This window comes from Patella vulgata, chromosome 3, assembly GCF_932274485.2.
Source record: "Patella vulgata chromosome 3, xgPatVulg1.2, whole genome shotgun sequence".
NCBI classification, from domain to species: domain Eukaryota; kingdom Metazoa; phylum Mollusca; class Gastropoda; family Patellidae; genus Patella; species Patella vulgata.
Genome location: NC_065881.2, coordinates 78,355,081 through 78,372,261, shown reverse-complemented (window position 1 = coordinate 78,372,261; position 17,181 = coordinate 78,355,081). Strand labels below are relative to the sequence as shown.

At 36.2% G+C, this 17,181-nt stretch overlaps 1 protein-coding gene across 3 annotated transcripts in view; it reads right to left on the bottom strand.

Annotated features, from left to right (window-relative positions):
* Window positions 1–1,935: 1,935 nt before the first annotated feature.
* LOC126816855 (cilia- and flagella-associated protein 99) overlaps window positions 1,936–17,181 on the bottom strand; it is a 35,026-nt gene continuing 19,780 nt past the window's right edge. For all 3 annotated transcript variants that reach the window (XM_050543631.1, XM_050543630.2, XM_050543632.2), the window contains exons 9-19: window positions 16,529–16,678; window positions 15,640–15,728; window positions 14,932–15,136; window positions 13,722–13,780; window positions 12,901–12,983; window positions 11,703–11,755; window positions 10,314–10,454; window positions 9,525–9,608; window positions 8,454–8,533; window positions 6,502–6,679; window positions 1,936–4,272 (exon numbers count right to left, since the gene is read on the bottom strand). In XM_050543631.1, coding sequence (XP_050399588.1) covers window positions 4,156–4,272; window positions 6,502–6,679; window positions 8,454–8,533; window positions 9,525–9,608; window positions 10,314–10,454; window positions 11,703–11,755; window positions 12,901–12,983; window positions 13,722–13,780; window positions 14,932–15,136; window positions 15,640–15,728; window positions 16,529–16,678 — 1,239 coding nt within the window. In that variant the 3' untranslated portion in view covers window positions 1,936–4,155. The remainder of the gene's footprint in view (window positions 4,273–6,501; window positions 6,680–8,453; window positions 8,534–9,524; window positions 9,609–10,313; window positions 10,455–11,702; window positions 11,756–12,900; window positions 12,984–13,721; window positions 13,781–14,931; window positions 15,137–15,639; window positions 15,729–16,528; window positions 16,679–17,181) is intronic.

Sequence of the window (17,181 nt, the reverse complement as noted above, 5' to 3'; positions counted from 1 at the left end):
TTGTAGTAACTAATTGTGACTGTCTTATATTTCATCGGGGGGTTGGATGGGCGAATGGTTAGCACCTGCGCGCTGTATCATAAGGTCTGTCAATGAGTCAACTGGCTTGGTTTCGATTCCCCGGTTGTACGTAACAAGGGGTAGGGTCGCCTGTCCAACCTCGCGCGTTTTCTCCAGGTCCTCCCACTGCTAAGCGAATTATTGAAATAAAATTGAACCATATGTTAGTCCCGAAATGACTTAGTTTCTGTCGAGTGGACGTTAAACACCATCTCTCTCTCTCTCTCTCTCTCTCTCTCTCTCCTTCATCTAATACGATATACAAAGAAGTATTAGGATACAGGAGTAGATCGATACTAAAGTCATTCCTATTCTAAATGAAGCTACCTTGTTGCCTTTATCTCCTCCCATAGATTGGTCAATGGTCGTATTAAATGGGTATAACTTCAACGATTGGGATCATTTCTCTGATTACTATCGCCTTGACATTTGCCCGAGTCTTAGAGTCTATCTTTGTGTAATATATAAAAACGACGATATTGAACTCGGCTACCGTATACAATAACGATCATGTAACCTACATATTGCTATAATACTTGGCCCAGTTTTGCCTTATTAATTGATCTAGCTTATTTACGTTTGACCGTACGTCGTCCCTAAGGAAATATTCTTTGACATGTTAACTCAGTTCTTGAAGGTTCTATTGACACTCAACCATTAAATGTAATTTAAAATGTCATAAACGTCTAGCTTCAGGTTGTAATAAGTGTAGGAGTAGGCCTATGACACGTGAATCAACAATCTGAGACTTTTTAATATTTCATAGTGCATATCCCTTGTACACGTTGGCATGCACTAAAACAACTTGGCATGCACTAAAAGAGAGAGAGAGAGAAATGGGGTTTAACGTCCACTCGACAAAACTAGGTCATTTCGAGACTAACATAGGGTTTTAATTTTATTTCAATAATTTGCTTGCGCGTAGGGGTCTTTAGCAGGGGGAGGAAAACGGAGCACCCAGAGAAAATCCCGAGGTTGGATGCACTAACAGAACGTAGGCTGTAACACTGCTGTCAGGGAAATATAGCACACTATAAGATGTTATGTCCATCTTAATTAGCCTATATTATAGTGGGTGCAAAACAGTTGGATCAATTTTATTTCAATAATGCACATGTGCGTAGGGGGTTTACCAGTGGGAGGAATCCTTAGGCCCCAGAGAAAAACCCACAATGTTGGATAGGCGACACTACTCTTTGTCACTACAAGCTGGATATTCAATACTAGGCCACTTGACTCCATGACAGACCTTAAGATGCAAGCATTCAGACCTAGAGAAAACCCAGGATGTTGGGTAGTCGACCCTACTGTTTGTCGTTTGTCAGATACAAGCTGGTTATTGAAAACACCCAACTTGACTCAATGACAGAAATGAAATGAAATGGGGTTTAACGTCCTACTGTTCTGCTCCGAACTGGGCTAAAGAAGACGGGAATACGCCATACAGTGTGCTATGAGGGAAATTTTGCCAGGGCAGCAGCGCTACGGCCTACTCTTATATCGAATTCCAACTGCCAAGGGACCTTTTACGTGCACACCAATATGTACACGGGACCTCGGTTTTCCATCCAACCCGAATGACTAGACAGCTGTCCTTGACAGGCCCTCCGTCCTGCATCATTGACAAGGGGAAAGCACGCCGGAAAATCTGGATGGACTTTCTCGGCCAGTGTAGGGATCAAACACCCGACCTCCAGGCTAGCGAGCCAGCATCTTACCCACTTAGCCACCGTGATCCCCCGACTCAATGACAGACCTAATGATCTAAAGTATACATGTTAAACTATTCAACCACCCTACACGCCTTAATATTTAATAGTGCACAGTCTAGAAATATAACAAATATTTTTAACAAATAGAAAAAAAAGCAGAAAAAAAAAGTATAAATAGTTTAATGTATTCCACTATCACATATCACAGTTTCAATAATTCACAGTTTTAAATACAAACTCAAAATAGATGTATAATCTGGAAAAATAAAATCTCTTATCATCAATTTCTATAAATAATCTATAAATATTTACATCATTTTACCAGTTTCCTCCCTTATCTCACTTTTAATACACAAACTGGTTTACATTCCAATATTTACAAAATTATTATGTACAACTGATGTTAAATATAGAATGCTTCAATTTCTAATGGACAGACTCCAAGACTGTTACAATAGTAAAAGTTTCGCCCCCTCCCTCTGTGAAAAAATTGTCGACAATAAAAAAAACACCTAGTTATACCGTACGGTGTCCGTCAATTTTTCAGCACTCCTGAGATTGATATTTTGATTTTGTTTTCTTAATTAAATGTTAAATTATCAATTTGAGAGAGAGAGAGAGAGAGAGAGAGAGAGATAGAGGGAGAGAGATAGAGGGAGAGAGATGGGGTTTAAGTCCACTCGTCACAAACCAGGTCATTTCGGAACTAACATATGGTTCCATTTTATTTCAATAATTCGCTTGCGCGTAGTGGGAGGAAACCGTAGACCCGGAGAAAACCGGGGAATCGAAACCACGCCAGTTGACTCATTGACAGACCTTATGATACAGCGTCCACGTGCTAACCATTCGGCCATCCAATTTGAGTACATTTTAGTAAGGATTAAATTGTAGAAAATTTATATTCTCCAACACATTAATAAAAATCAGAAAAAATACAAATTATTTGTGAAAATTAAACATACATTATGCAAGAGCTAAATCTGCCTATCGCAGGCCTTTCTTTAGGCATGAAATGTTATCTTAATTATTAATTAGACATTAATTAACATATCCAGTCCATAATCAACTCTCGATGGCATGGCTAGCCTGCGACATTTATTGGATTAGGTTTTGATTTTCTGCTTAACTCTTAACTTTCATTCATGATTTAATCATGAAATGGATAATCGAGACTATGTTTTTTTATCGTACAGACTTTAGCAATGATGATCAAAGCTACGCTAAAATCTTGGTTCAGAGTGCATCAATATGACATAAATTTTCAGCAAATTCGCTTTATATTATCTAGTTTTTAACTATTATAGTGAGAACTGCCATGTCTTTATCTAATTTCCCATAATGTATCTTTAATGAATCTGGTAATCTGTTAAAAATGATCAAATTTCCATGTAAATAAATAATACTGAACAAAAATATGAAGAGTCAATTAAGGGTTATTTTTGTTGAGTAAAGAAGCAGTTTACAACCAGTATATCTGATAGATGAGTGACTCACCATTGACCATTATAAACCAACCATTAGAATGGTTCATCCATCACTCTTAAACACAGATTAATTGTGAATACTGTTTCCCCATTTTTATACCTATATTTTTTAAAAATCTTTTAGAGGCATTCAGTAACTGGACAAAGAAATAAACTATAACACATACTTATGGAAAACCAGCTACTTATTTATTTGATAACCGTGAGAGAATACTCTTCAAAATGCTGCCCAAATAAATTAGTAGCTAAGTATGTGTTATATTTCCTAAGTTATGGAAATTAAAAATGCTTCCTCCTCAATAACCCCTTCTGGATCTCCCCTTAACCCTTAACCGGTCGAGGTCATTTTGATGTCATGACGTCAAGTGGTCAGGCTAAATAAAGGCTAAAGTGAAATATTTTGTATGCCTATTTCAATCGACTACTGCCGGATAATTATAAGTGATAGACTCTTGACACCAATAAAAAAGTTGAAGGGGATAAGTTGATCTATAATTTGCAAATCTTTCAAAATCATTTTCATGAAAAATATCGTCTTCAGAATCGGTGTCATCGATATAATCCGAGTCGGGATCCTTCATTAGCGTTTCAACCACGCTTAATTTAAGCGTAATCGTTACATTACGTTTTTTGTCAAAAAAAGTTGAACAAAGACATGTTTTTCTCAATGCCCTTAACAAGACAAGTTCCTGTCTGACACGCATGCGTGGTCATATCAATTAAATACGAAACTAAATACTCAAATGCGGCTTATAAAAAAGGTTCTTGCTGTGGTCTACTTTAGCTGTATAACGTTGTGGTGATTATAGTCGACAATGACCAGTTAAGGGTTAAATATAATAAGAAGACCATGATTTATGGTATGCTATGATCAACAGTTTTAAATGCTGTTCAAGTTAGAATGCTGTAAGTTTTTGAGCTGTTTTACTAGGTGTCATCCCATGTGATGATAGAAACGCAGTTCTCTCCCTTCTCCTCTCCAGTTTTTCCCATCTATTTTCTTCTAATGCTTTCTGGAATACAAAATCAATAAATTGTTCAGAAATTAAAATAGTGCCATATCAATATGGGACTAACAAGAAATGTTAAATGTTTATTTCATTAATTTGCATGCAAGCAGGGTGATTTTTTAGTGGGAGGTATCCAGCGAACTTAGAGAATACCCACATGGTAAGGCAGAGAGAGAGAGAAATGGGATTTGACGTCCACTCGACACAAAAACTAGGTCATTTCGGGACTTACATATGGTTTAATTTAATTTCAATTATTCGCTTGCGCGTAGGGCTCTTTAGCAGTGGGAGGAAACCGGAGGGCCTGGAGAAAACCCAAGAGGTTGGACAGGCGACCCTACTCCTTGTCACGTACAACCGGGATTCGAAACCATGCCAGTTGACTCAATGACAGACTTTATGATACAGCGCACGCACGCTAACCATTCAGCCATCCAACCCGCCTGGTAAGGCAGACTGCCCTACATCATATCACGTACAAATGTCAGATGAATACAAAATGAAATGAAATGGGTTTAACGTCCTACTGTTCTGCTCCGACTGGGCTAATGAAGACAGGCATAAGCCATACAGTGTGCTTTGAGGTAAATTTTGCCCGGACAGCAGCACTACGGCTACTCTTATATCAAATTCCAACTGCCAAGGGTCCTTTTTATGTGCACCTCGATTTTTCATTCCATCCGAATGACTAGACACCTGTCCTTGTCAAGCCCTTCGTCTTGCAAAACGGACACGGGGAAACCACGGCCGAGAATCCTGAAGAAATTTCTTGGCCAACACCATCAGATGAAGACAGACTTGTAATCAATGAAATGAAATGAGGTTTAACCACTGACTTTTCGGCACCAATTAGACTAAAGAAAATGGGGACATAAGCAACATTTTGCACGGATGGCTGAATTTTGAATTTCAACAGTCAATGATTTTTTTAAATGCAGACCGAATACACAAATGGACCTTCTTTTTTTTTGGCCCATTTGAACAACTAGATGCTTTTTTCCTCCCAACCTCCCAACCGAGGAACTCTCTCATACAACAAAGGAGTTATTTGTTAGTGAGCACTTATAACCAATGAACAAACTACATATAGGGTTATTAAAATCTTACCTCCAGTTAAATAGAATCCATTGTATAATTAATATGCCTGTAGTCTAATTGCACATATCATTTTCTAGTTGATTCAAACTTGTAATGTTTGGTCTTTGATCTATATTACTGCAATAAACTTATTCAATTCTATTCTATTCTATGCCTGTAGTCTGTTATTTTTGTTTTTATCTTTCAGGTCCTAGTAAAATCTCTTGAAATTTTTAAAGCCTTATCTTTTAAAATATTTTATCTGTTTAGTGTTATTTTTGTTCAAAATTGAAAAACCAAAATATTGATATTATTTTACGAGCCTTAAATTTTGTCCATGGATGATATCTTTCCATGTTTTTACCTGTTTGTAGGCTAATAGGCACTTTCAGGCATGCAGAAACATGATGATAAATGTATGAAAATGGTTACCTTAGGCACGAAAAATCACATCAAATTAACAATATATTCTGAAACTTTTGGTCATAAAAAAGATTTCCTTTTTAATATTATCCGTGCAACCTGTGATATATTCAATGTGAATAAAATTTTATTAGATTGGTGATCAATGGTTTCAGTATAAATCTCCCATGTATAAGCCTTTAGTTGATAATTTTCGTTGTTCAAACTCAAACGCTTGAAATGATCGCGCTTTGCTTTGATTGTAACACATGGTAGTCCAACTTTATCTACCACAAAAGGCTTTCATTGCTATCATTCAATTAACAATACAAGTAAATAGGTTGCATTTTCAAGAGAGAACTTTTATGTACTTAGATGATTTGTACTTTCAAGAGAGAACTTTTATGTACTTAGATGATCTGTACTTTCAAGAGAGAACTTTTATGTACTTAGATCTGTGTATAGTAGGAACCCTTGTGATTAACCGTTTATACAGAACAATCTATTTTATTTTTATAACATACATTTACGTAACATGTGCTTGTAAATATTGACGTAAATAAAAAAGTAAATAGGTTGCATTTTCAAGAGAGAACTCTTTTATTTGTTAGAATATTTATTTGTACAATGAATTTACCGGTAACCGGGGATGATTTCAAACACATAAGTTAGTTTTTAATAACCATAATAAAGTGGTTTGTTCATAAAGACAAAAGAGAGATTATTATTTTCGATGGCTCACTCAGTACATACTTTCTGTGATATAAGTGTTCTCGTTCGTGCCGCTGATTGTGGACTGGCTTTAATTCGATTGTTTCCTTGTTCCCGTAATCTTGCAGATTTTTTCTCTTCCAGTTTCCTCTGTAATTCGGTTAATTTTTCATCTTTTATTTCAATTTTCTTATCTTTGTTTTTCTTCCTTTCTTCAAATCTTTAAATAAAACAAGCATACAGGTACTAGGGATGAAAAGCTAACATCACCAACTTTAAACAAAAATATTGAAAAAGCGGTGTTGCAGAGCTCAGAGGGCAGATGTGACATCCACTCAAGGAGAAAAATTATCGTAATTAACTTTGTTGTACAAGCTGACTTACTTACTTAATTTGAATAAAAGCTCTATTCTGACATCTAAAATATCTTCATTTCTCAATTCTAGATCCTATACTTGAGTTTTGAGAGGGGGGGGGGAGGTCGCGGACGGGACATATTCGCTAAAAGCAGAATGATGAAGACAGTGATACAGTGTGCTTTGAGGGAAATTTTGCCCAGACTCCATTGAAATTCAACTTTTCATGGTTCTTTTACATGCACATTTTTCATATTTAATTCCCGTACGGTATTCAAATTTATGTCGATAATATTCCTAAAAAATTACATGACATCGTAATACCATAGAATGAAAGCGTGCCGACTACTGCCCATCCGTACCGGTTTCAAATTCCCCCAAAATTACCGTATTTTTCGGGTCATAAGTCGATACATTTTTCAGCAAAGTCCGGCATTCATCTTATGCTCCGTTTATAATATACGGATTTATATACGGAAGGTAAAAAAAATGACATCCCGAAATTTATTTGGCAGTAAACTGTAGTAAACGTCGCTCTAACAGAACGAGCGAGTGACACCAACTGCTAAATAATCTCATTCGACTCTAAGCACGCGCTATTGTCTAAAATCAATTACTGTAACTACTTACGTTATTCCAATCGAAATATTCGTCAACATTTCTTAGCGTGTTTATGTATTTATTTAAAAACATAAACCCCATTCAAAATATGATCATAAATCCGACAATATGCCATCAAAATAGAATCTTTTCTGCTGACATCAGACGTATTACATTCGGCACGTTTACACCTCTTAATTCCACGTGTCTTGCGGGATTTGTACTTTCATTTTGCGTTTGTGTGAAATAGCTTTATTTAACTTCGGCTTCCAGACAAGTTATTGGACGCAATGTATATTGATTTGGGGTGTTATATACTATTAGGATATGTGACATATATGACTAATGTCTACGGCCGACATCAAGGAGATTAAAACGTGAGACAAAGGAGAAATCACAGGTTAATCACATAGATTAAGTTTATTGGATTGATATATAGTTCGACAAAGAGAAGCAATGACATCTGTTCAGGATTGAATTGATGAATTGTCCGACAAAGAATTAAGTCAGCCAATCAAGGCAGATTAAGTAGTAAATCAAGGTAGGTGTATTGACGGCATAAAACGATAAATACGTTGATCACTTAATTACCTAATCAATCCAGCCTATTATCAACGATAATCGGGTTGAGTGGTAGTTATGCACTCAGTATACTATATTAATTTTGGAATTTTGAATATTATTTATCATGTCTTGATGTCCGATTGGGCATATTCCTGGTCGGACAATTTAGGATGTTTGGAAAATAGCGTCGGACATGTCCAGAATATACAAGCAAAATCCCATCACTGGTTCCATATATCCTTATCGTTGTTAAAACTGTATATCGACGTATCAGGATTAAATTCCAATTCAACGACAAAAACTCATTTTTGTCAACACACCAGTTTGTAATGAATGTCCAGGGAAACAATGCTGTAAGGTAAACAATGAGGTCACGTAGGACCACCTGCTCTATGGTGTCATCTATAAATTATGCCCCCTTATCTCTAGCGAGGACGCCCATTGAGCATACACCATATTCACTGATCAACTTACCTGATAGCAGCTGACTTAGTTTGTTCTGTTCTATGTTTTGAAATGGTTTCAAGAGTATCTAGTAATAACTGATCCTTGGCCTGTAAATACAAACAAATAAATATAGTATTTCTTCTTGTCTTTATTTCATAGTACTATAGAATGTTTATTTTACTTAAAATCTATCACTGTCCACAAACCTAACCTCCAGGGATCACTGTCCACAAACCTAACCTCCAGGGATCACTGTCCACAAACCTAACCTCCAGGGATCACTGTCCACAAACCTAACCTCCAGGGATCACTGTCCACAAACCTAACCTCCAGGGATCACTGTCCACGGACCTAACCTCCAGGGATCACTGTCCACAAACCTAACCTCCAGGGATCACTGTCCACGGACCTAACCTCCAGGGATCACTGTCCACAAACCTAACCTCCAGGGATCACTGACCACAAACCTAACCTCCAGGGATCACTGACCACAAACCTAACCTCCAGGGATCACTGTTCACGAACCTAACCTTTAGGGATCACTGTAGACAAACCTAACCTCCAAGGGATCACTGTCCACAAACCTAACCACGGTCCTGATCTCCTGAATCCATGGAATCCCCTATCACACAGCTCTGGTTACTCTATCAATCAACTCTACTGACCAACTCTAGTATGCAGATGGATAAAAAGCAAATAATAATAGATCTGCTCAACAGAGTTTGGTAGGTACTGGATTTCACCAAAAGTCTCTTTTTAGAGGAATCATTTGATCAGAAGTAAATTATTCTGTCAGATATGAAATGAAATGGAGAGAGAGAGAAATGGGGTCCACTTGACACAAACTAGGTCATTTCGGGACTAACATATGGTTCAATTTGACTTCAACAATTCACTTGGGCGTAGGGGTCTTTTTAGCTGTGGGAGGAAACCGGAGGACCGGAGAAAACCCACGAGGTTGGACAGGGAAGTGAAATGGGGTTTATAAAGTCTTACTATTTGATATGAATAAAGGATATAGAAAACCCAGGGAGATGGACAGGGAAATGAAATGGGGTTTGATATCCGACTATCAGATATGATTAAAGGATTGTTCACCTGTTTTGATGCTAATATCTCATCTCTTTTTAATTCCTCTTCCTCTTTCTCTGCTGTTTTCATTAAACACAATCGTTCACGTAGCTAAAATATATCATAACATAACATGTACATACATCATATCTTTTGAGAAATGTTGAGAGAGGAAATAGGGAACCAAAAAAGATACCATTACTAACCGATGCCTTGCTCTGACAGTCCTATAACAAGAATTCTTCAGGCCCCAACCTCAATTTATACATCTCTACATTAACAGAAGCAATAATTACTGGAATCAGATCGCTATAAAGAATGGCTTCTAACAAGATGATGCTGTTCTGTATAATATATATGGTTCTTACAGTACACAGATATAGTCATGGGTCCCCCATTGTTTTAATAAATAAATGAAATGAAATGAAATAGCGTTTAACGTCCTACTGTTCTGCGCCGACTGGGCTTATGAAGACAGGCATACACCATACAATGTGCTATGAGATGAGGGAAATTTTGCCAGGCTACCGGTGCTCTGGCCTACTCTTATATCGAATTCAAACTTCCAAGGGGTCTTACATGCGCATGCCAACCATTGTTGTAATAAAGTCTCATAATCCATGAAAAACTATTTTGTTGACATTATATAAAGAGAGCGATTGTACTCACACACCTTGGATCAAATCTGGGCAACCTTGACTTTCTACATATGATGAATTCATCCAACTGACTGCATAACACCAAATGTTCACTTGCTTGTTTTAAAGCCCAGGTCAAATTCGATAAAATTAAAATTATAATAAAATATTATCTTACCTCAGCTATAGACATTTCACTGAGTAGACCTACTCCAGCTGTTGATGTCAGATCTACGAATTTAAATCTAATAACAGGAACTGCTTCCATTGCTCGTATCTCGCTGATCAACTCCATCTTCCTTCTCATGTCTTCTTCTGCCTAGAAACATAAAAATATATATATATAATACATAATATATATAATACATATACATATAATACATAATATATATAATACATATACATAATATATATATAATACATAATATATACAATACATAATATATATAATACATATACATAATATATAAAAGATATATATATAAATAAAAAATACATAAATCTTATGTATACATAATATATACATAGAAACTTTAAACTTAAAATTCAACACTATCGTCAGGCGTCCCTCCAATAATTAGACCAACATCTCTGGATGACCTCAACGATTTTGTTAAAATCCCTGACATTTCTAATGGCAATGATTAAATGATTGTCTAATTAAAGGAGCTACATCCCTATTCTTTGCCACCTAGAAATGGATACAAATGGGTCGAAACGCATATAATAATGTAATATGAATGTATATAAACTGATTTACATTCAATCGTTTCTGTTTTTACTGTAATTTGGCGAAATAAGTGAATACTCCAAATTGAATGGCAGTCTTTGGTATCTGGTATTCCAGTCTACAACAGTAGTATTCTCCTGTGGAGTATGTTTAGCCTCATTCATTAAGTCGCTTCATTACAAATGGCGCTCAAAAGAATTCTGACACGCAATTTGTGTGCCAATTCTAAAACTTTTATTTTGTCTTAAATATTGGATATCAGAAGCCCATCTTTTTATCGTAAGATAACAACATCAATATTGATTTAAATTGACCAATAAATCGTGTTTGCAATGTCGAAGACTGTGGATGATAATGAGTTAGAGACCTGCCTCCATTAACAGTTGACGAAAGTAATCTTGTTCTCTGAAAGATTCCACACTCTATAGATGATTGTCTAGCTAATGCTAGGTTCCCAAAGTCGTGCGATACGTTAGAATAGGACTGTTCCTATTGAGTCGACGATCTGGTATATGCAGATCCGTTCAAATAAGTTTCAATACGATCAACACGATTGCTACGACTGACCTCAATGTATGATAAGACCTGATAGGATCACCACGATTACTCCACGATTAAAACCATGAAGAATTACACTTGACCAAAATCAATTTGAAAATAGCACACAATAATTATTTTCCTGTTTCCAATCCAATATGAAAAACATCTTCTACCCTCCGTTAAATTCAAACTGTCATGTCATTTTTCATTAAATATAAACACGACACACATTGTTGCCGTCCGTTTAGTGTTACTAGTAGAGTTAGGAATTTGCTTGAAAATATTTGAAAGTGTTACCTTTTCTAAAGCTAGTTTCATTAGTTCTCGACTTTCTTCATTTACTTCTTGAACTAAAATCATATACAAATAACTAGATAAGAATAACACATGACACAATTATATGGAATACAAGTTACTTCTTGGGGTTTATTTCTGGCGACGTTTCGACGAGGGTTCTCCCGTCTTCATCAAGCAAAGAATGACACCCATAGTACAATGAAGATATATAAACTAAATATGGAACAAATAAAAACATTTAAACATACATTATGCAAGAGCTAAATCTGCCTATTGCAGGTCTTTCTTAGGATCTGAAATGTTATCTAAATTATTTATTACACATTAATTCTAGCCTGCAATATTTATTGGATTATGGTCCGATTTGCTGCACAATTTTCATTCCTGATTTAATCATGAAATGGATAATCGAGACTAGGTTTTTTTTGTCGTACCAACTTTAGCATTGATGATCGAGGCTAGGCCGAAATTTCAATTGCTTAATTCTCGGTTCATCGTGGAACTATTTGACTGAAATTTCCAGCAAATTAAACTGCAAGCTCTTTATCTAATCTCCCATAATGTATCTTTAATGTACAATAAGAGACAATAGTTTGAAACCATCAGGAGGGGGGTGGGGAGTTATGAGGGTTGGGTTTATACAAAGAAAACAAGATAATAGAGGAGAGAGACAGAAATGGGGCTTAACGTCCATCCAACACAAACTAGGTCATTTAGGCACTGAAATATGGTTCAATTTATTTCAAAAATTCGCTTGTGTGTAGGTTTATTGGGGGGGGGGGGGGGGAGGCACGTCACTGAAACTTTTGCCTTTGGCCACGACATAGGCTTGTAATGGCCCTGATCAAGGGTCAAGGGATCTTTAATGTGCTACTAACTGAGTACATATAAACTGTGTTTTTATCCTATCTGTATGGTTAGTCATTTTCCCTTGCCTGTCGTTATATCCAACACCAACAAATAAAATAATAAAATATTTTACCTATAGACTGTTTGTATTCTTGTAGTCATAATAAAATATATTACCTATAGACTGTATTCTTGTAGTCATAATAAAATATTTTACCTACAGACTGTTTGTATTCTTGTAGTTTTAATAAAATATTTTACCTATAGACTGTTTGTATTCTTGTAGTTTTAATAAAATATTTTACCTATAGACTGTTTGTATTCTTGTAGTTTTAATAAAATATTTTACCTATAGACTGTTTGTATTCTTGTAGTTTTTTCATAGAAGTTTTTGTATTTTTGTGACCTTGCATTGTCTGCTCGACCAGATGCCTACAAATAAAACATGTACCAGTGAGGATATATGTAAAAACTATACAAAATACTTACAGGAAACATACAGTCGTTTCCTCACACTTTTACAGCTTCAAGATACAGTCTCACTAATGAAAGCTTCCCACTATCACGATTCACACTACGATTGAAATCATGGTTTTAATCGTGGAGTAATTGTGGTGATCCTATCAGTCAGTCAGTGCTGATCGTATCGACACGTATCTGAACGTATCTGCATGTACCAGATCGTTGACTCAATAGAGACAATCCTATCGTAACGCATCGCAAGAAGCGGGAACCTAACATAAATTATCTATTGGGTAGCTATTTCTATTAAAAGTATTGAGGTCATATATTGCAGTCATAGCAATTGTGTTGATCCTATAAAAACGTATCCGAACGTACTCAATAGAGACAATCCTATCGTAAAGCATCGCAAGAAGGGGGAACCTAACATAAATTATCTATCGGGTAGTTATTTCCATTAAAAATATGCAAATTTTAGGTAAAGATGGAAAAGAGAAACATCCAATCCTAAAAAAAACGCCCATGGAGTGCGAACAAGACAAAAATGTGAGGTTATCCCTAAAAGACAGTCTATTTGCTCTGGTGACTAAGGAGCACTTCTTTAAACCATGTCCAGTGAACTCTGCCATTAAAAGATCAGATAAAGATTATTTACCAAACTCAAGTGGTTATTATTTATTAAAACCGTGAAGAATTAAAATAATTCACCTCATTTCCTGTTCCTCTTTAAATCGTCTTTCTAAATATTCCTGCATTATCTGTTGTGTCTGAAATAAATGAAATGGGGTTTAACATCCACTCAACACGAACTGGGTCATTTCCGGACTAACACATCACTCAATTTTAATTTCAATAATTTTCTTGTGCATAGGGGTCTTTTAGCAGTGGGAGGAAACTGGAAGAACCAGAGAAAATCCACGAGATTGGACAGGCGACCCTTCTCCTTGGCATGTACAACTGGGGAATTAATTTTTCAAGAATGTAATGAATGAAATGGGTTTAATGTCTTACTCTTCTGCACCAACCGGGCAACTGAAGACAACATATATTGTGTTATCGGGTTAAAGTTTGCAATTCTTAAAAATGAAACAGGGTTTAACGTCCTACTTTTCTGCTAAGACTGGGCTAATGAAAACGGGCATATGCCATACAGTGTGCTATGAGGGTACTTTTGCCTGGACAGCAGTGCTACTGTCTACTCTTATATTGAATTCCAACTGCCAAGGGATCTTTTATGTGCAATTCAATGTGTACATGGGACCTTGGCTTTTCATCCCATCAGAATAACTAGACAGCTGTCTTTGTCAGGCCCTTGCTGTCCTGCAGCACTGACAAGGGGAAACCTGATGAACTTTCTTGTCTAAGACTGGGATCGAACCTGCGACCTCACTGACTAGCGAGCCAACTTCTTACTCACTTAGCCACCGTGGCTCCCACTGAATTAAAACAGTATGATATAATGTATTAAGAGATACTTTGCCGCTTCTTTTTCATTCATAGGAAACATTTATTGTGCCCAACTGCTAAATGCCACTCAAGCATTATAATTGACAAATTGACAACATTGTTAAAGAGAGAGAGAGAGAGAAATGGGGTTTAACATCCAATTGACACAAACTAGGTCATTTCGGGACTAACATATGGTTTAATTTTTTTTATTTCAATAATTCGCTTGCGCGTAGGGGTCTTTAGCAGAGGGAGGAAAAGGGAGGACCCGTAGAAAACCCACGAGGTTGGACAGGCGACCCTACTCCTTGTCACGTACAACCGGGGAATCGAAACCCCGCCAGTTGACTCAATGACAGACCGTATGATACAGCGCGTGCGTGCTAACCATTTGGCCATCGAACCCCCCCCCCCCCAACATTGTTAAAACTTATTTGGCTAAAGTTAGTGAAAGTTATCCGAAGAACTATACCTCTTCTTTCATTTCTAGAACCCTTTGTTGGTTTTCTTTCGTTAAGTTTTGTCTGGCAATAATGGCTTCTTCATAGCTTAATTTTCCTGCAAAGCGCCGTCTTTCGATTTCTGCTAGCTGCACCTCCAGATCTCTCTGTCTCATCTCCGACTGCCATTTTAAAAATGGAGTTGTATCTTTGGCACCAGCTTCTAAATTCTCTAATCTTTAAAATCAAATTAAAGTTCAATTAATTTACAAGAACAATGAATTTAATTGTACATTATTAAAGGGGCATTATGGAAGATTGGATAAAGAGCTGACAGTTCTCTCCATAATAATTAAAAAACAGATAATGAAAAGAGAATATGCTGAAAATTCCAGTCAAATTACTTCATTCTGAGCCTAGATATTAGGATACAATTATAGGCTAGCCTTGATTGTCATTACTACCGTTGTTATGATATTAAAATCTACTTATATCGCAGCCATCCAATTGCATTGAGAGTTGAGTATGATCTTGGTAAATTAATTAATGTCTAATTGATAATTTATATAACATTTCAGGCCTAAAGAAAAACCCGCAATAGGTTATTCAATGGCTGTATTCAATGATATTTGCTTGTATTTGCATGTAGTTATAGAATAAATAACATTACTCTATGATGCTAAATAATTTCACATTCAAAAGGTAATTCAAATTAAAATGATTTAAATAAAAATATTTACTTTTTAATGACTTCTGCTTCTCTTCTCTGATATAACAAACCTTCTCGTAAAATGGTAGCTGTGTTTAGTTTTACAGCTTTTTCTTTGATCTACAACATAAACAGGGATGTAATTCACTGACTTTCTGAAGGCAGACAATGTTAACATTTGAAACGATTTGATAGTAATATTAAAATGACATATCAGTAATGCTAAAAATAATTTACGGTGGGTTTTTGAAACCAGTACAAAAATCAAAATTCTAATGGTCAACAAATACATATCAATGGAGAATAAAATAAAATCTTAAAAAGCTTTCATTTTATGTAAACTTGCCATCAGCATATGTTTGTAAGAATCCCTGACTGGACTTCAGTGATACAGTTGAGGTAGGAAGGAAAGTAATACTCTGAATACCAAAGCAAGAAACTTGACACAACTGTATCCAAAGTTTAGAGGGAGAGAAAGAGAAATGGTTACATTTATCATCTGATACATAAAATGTAACCAGTCTGTTGGTTAAATAAAGATATCTATATATTCTAGGTATCCCCAATAGTATCGCTCCGTTCTACTTCACTAACCTCTGGGTCCATCCACGGGGGAGACACATTGTCAAATTATCCACCCTTGATACTTCTGCTATTTCTATCGACCAATTCGAATTGGCGAAGGAAAGTAACTCACATTTTATTGCAACTAACATTATTGTGGTAAACGTAAACAATGACTTTAAACTGGTATGTAAACTGTCTATTGATTGGTTCGTAGAATCAAGCTACGATGAAGGGCAGATAATTTGAATTAGTGAAAAACCAGTGAATGGACCTAAAGGTTAGTGGAGTAAAACAGAATGATGCTACTGGGGATACCAAGAATGATAACTATACGGATCTACTACAATACTTACAGGAGGTGGTGCACGATTGATCTTATTTTTATCAAAATCTAATTTGGCATCTTGCTCTGCCATTATATTAGACATTATTTCTTTAGTTTTTTCTGACTTCTCTGTATTAGCACAGGCAAACTGCATTCTTGAGGCTTCCATTAAATGTTCCTAGAAGAAGAAGAATAAAACACTGAATTCTGTATTTGCACTAATAATCATTAAGTTTGAAAAAAAAGAGTTACTCCCCTTTAACTATCTGGAATCTGTTTCATGTTACTACTCTTCTTTGCCTAAGAATTTGTCTAACTTTTTTTACAGATTGGAAATAAAATATTGAATGTCAACTCAAACTGTATATAAGTATAAGACTCCTGGAGACTGAGGCGTGGCTTTCTCTCAACTGATACAGGGAAAATTTCACTCTGTTTTACAGAGGATTACCGAAGTCTTCTATAATAACTATGTAAAAGAAATGAAATGAAATGGGGTTTAACGTCCTACTGTTCTGGGCTAATGAAGACGGGCATACGCCATACAAATTCCAACTGCCAGGGGATCTTTTACGTGCATTCCAATATGTACACAGGAACTCGTTTTTTCGTCTCAGCCGAAGGACTAGACAGCTGTCCTTGTCAGGCCCTCCGTTCTGCACCACTGACAAGGGGAAACCA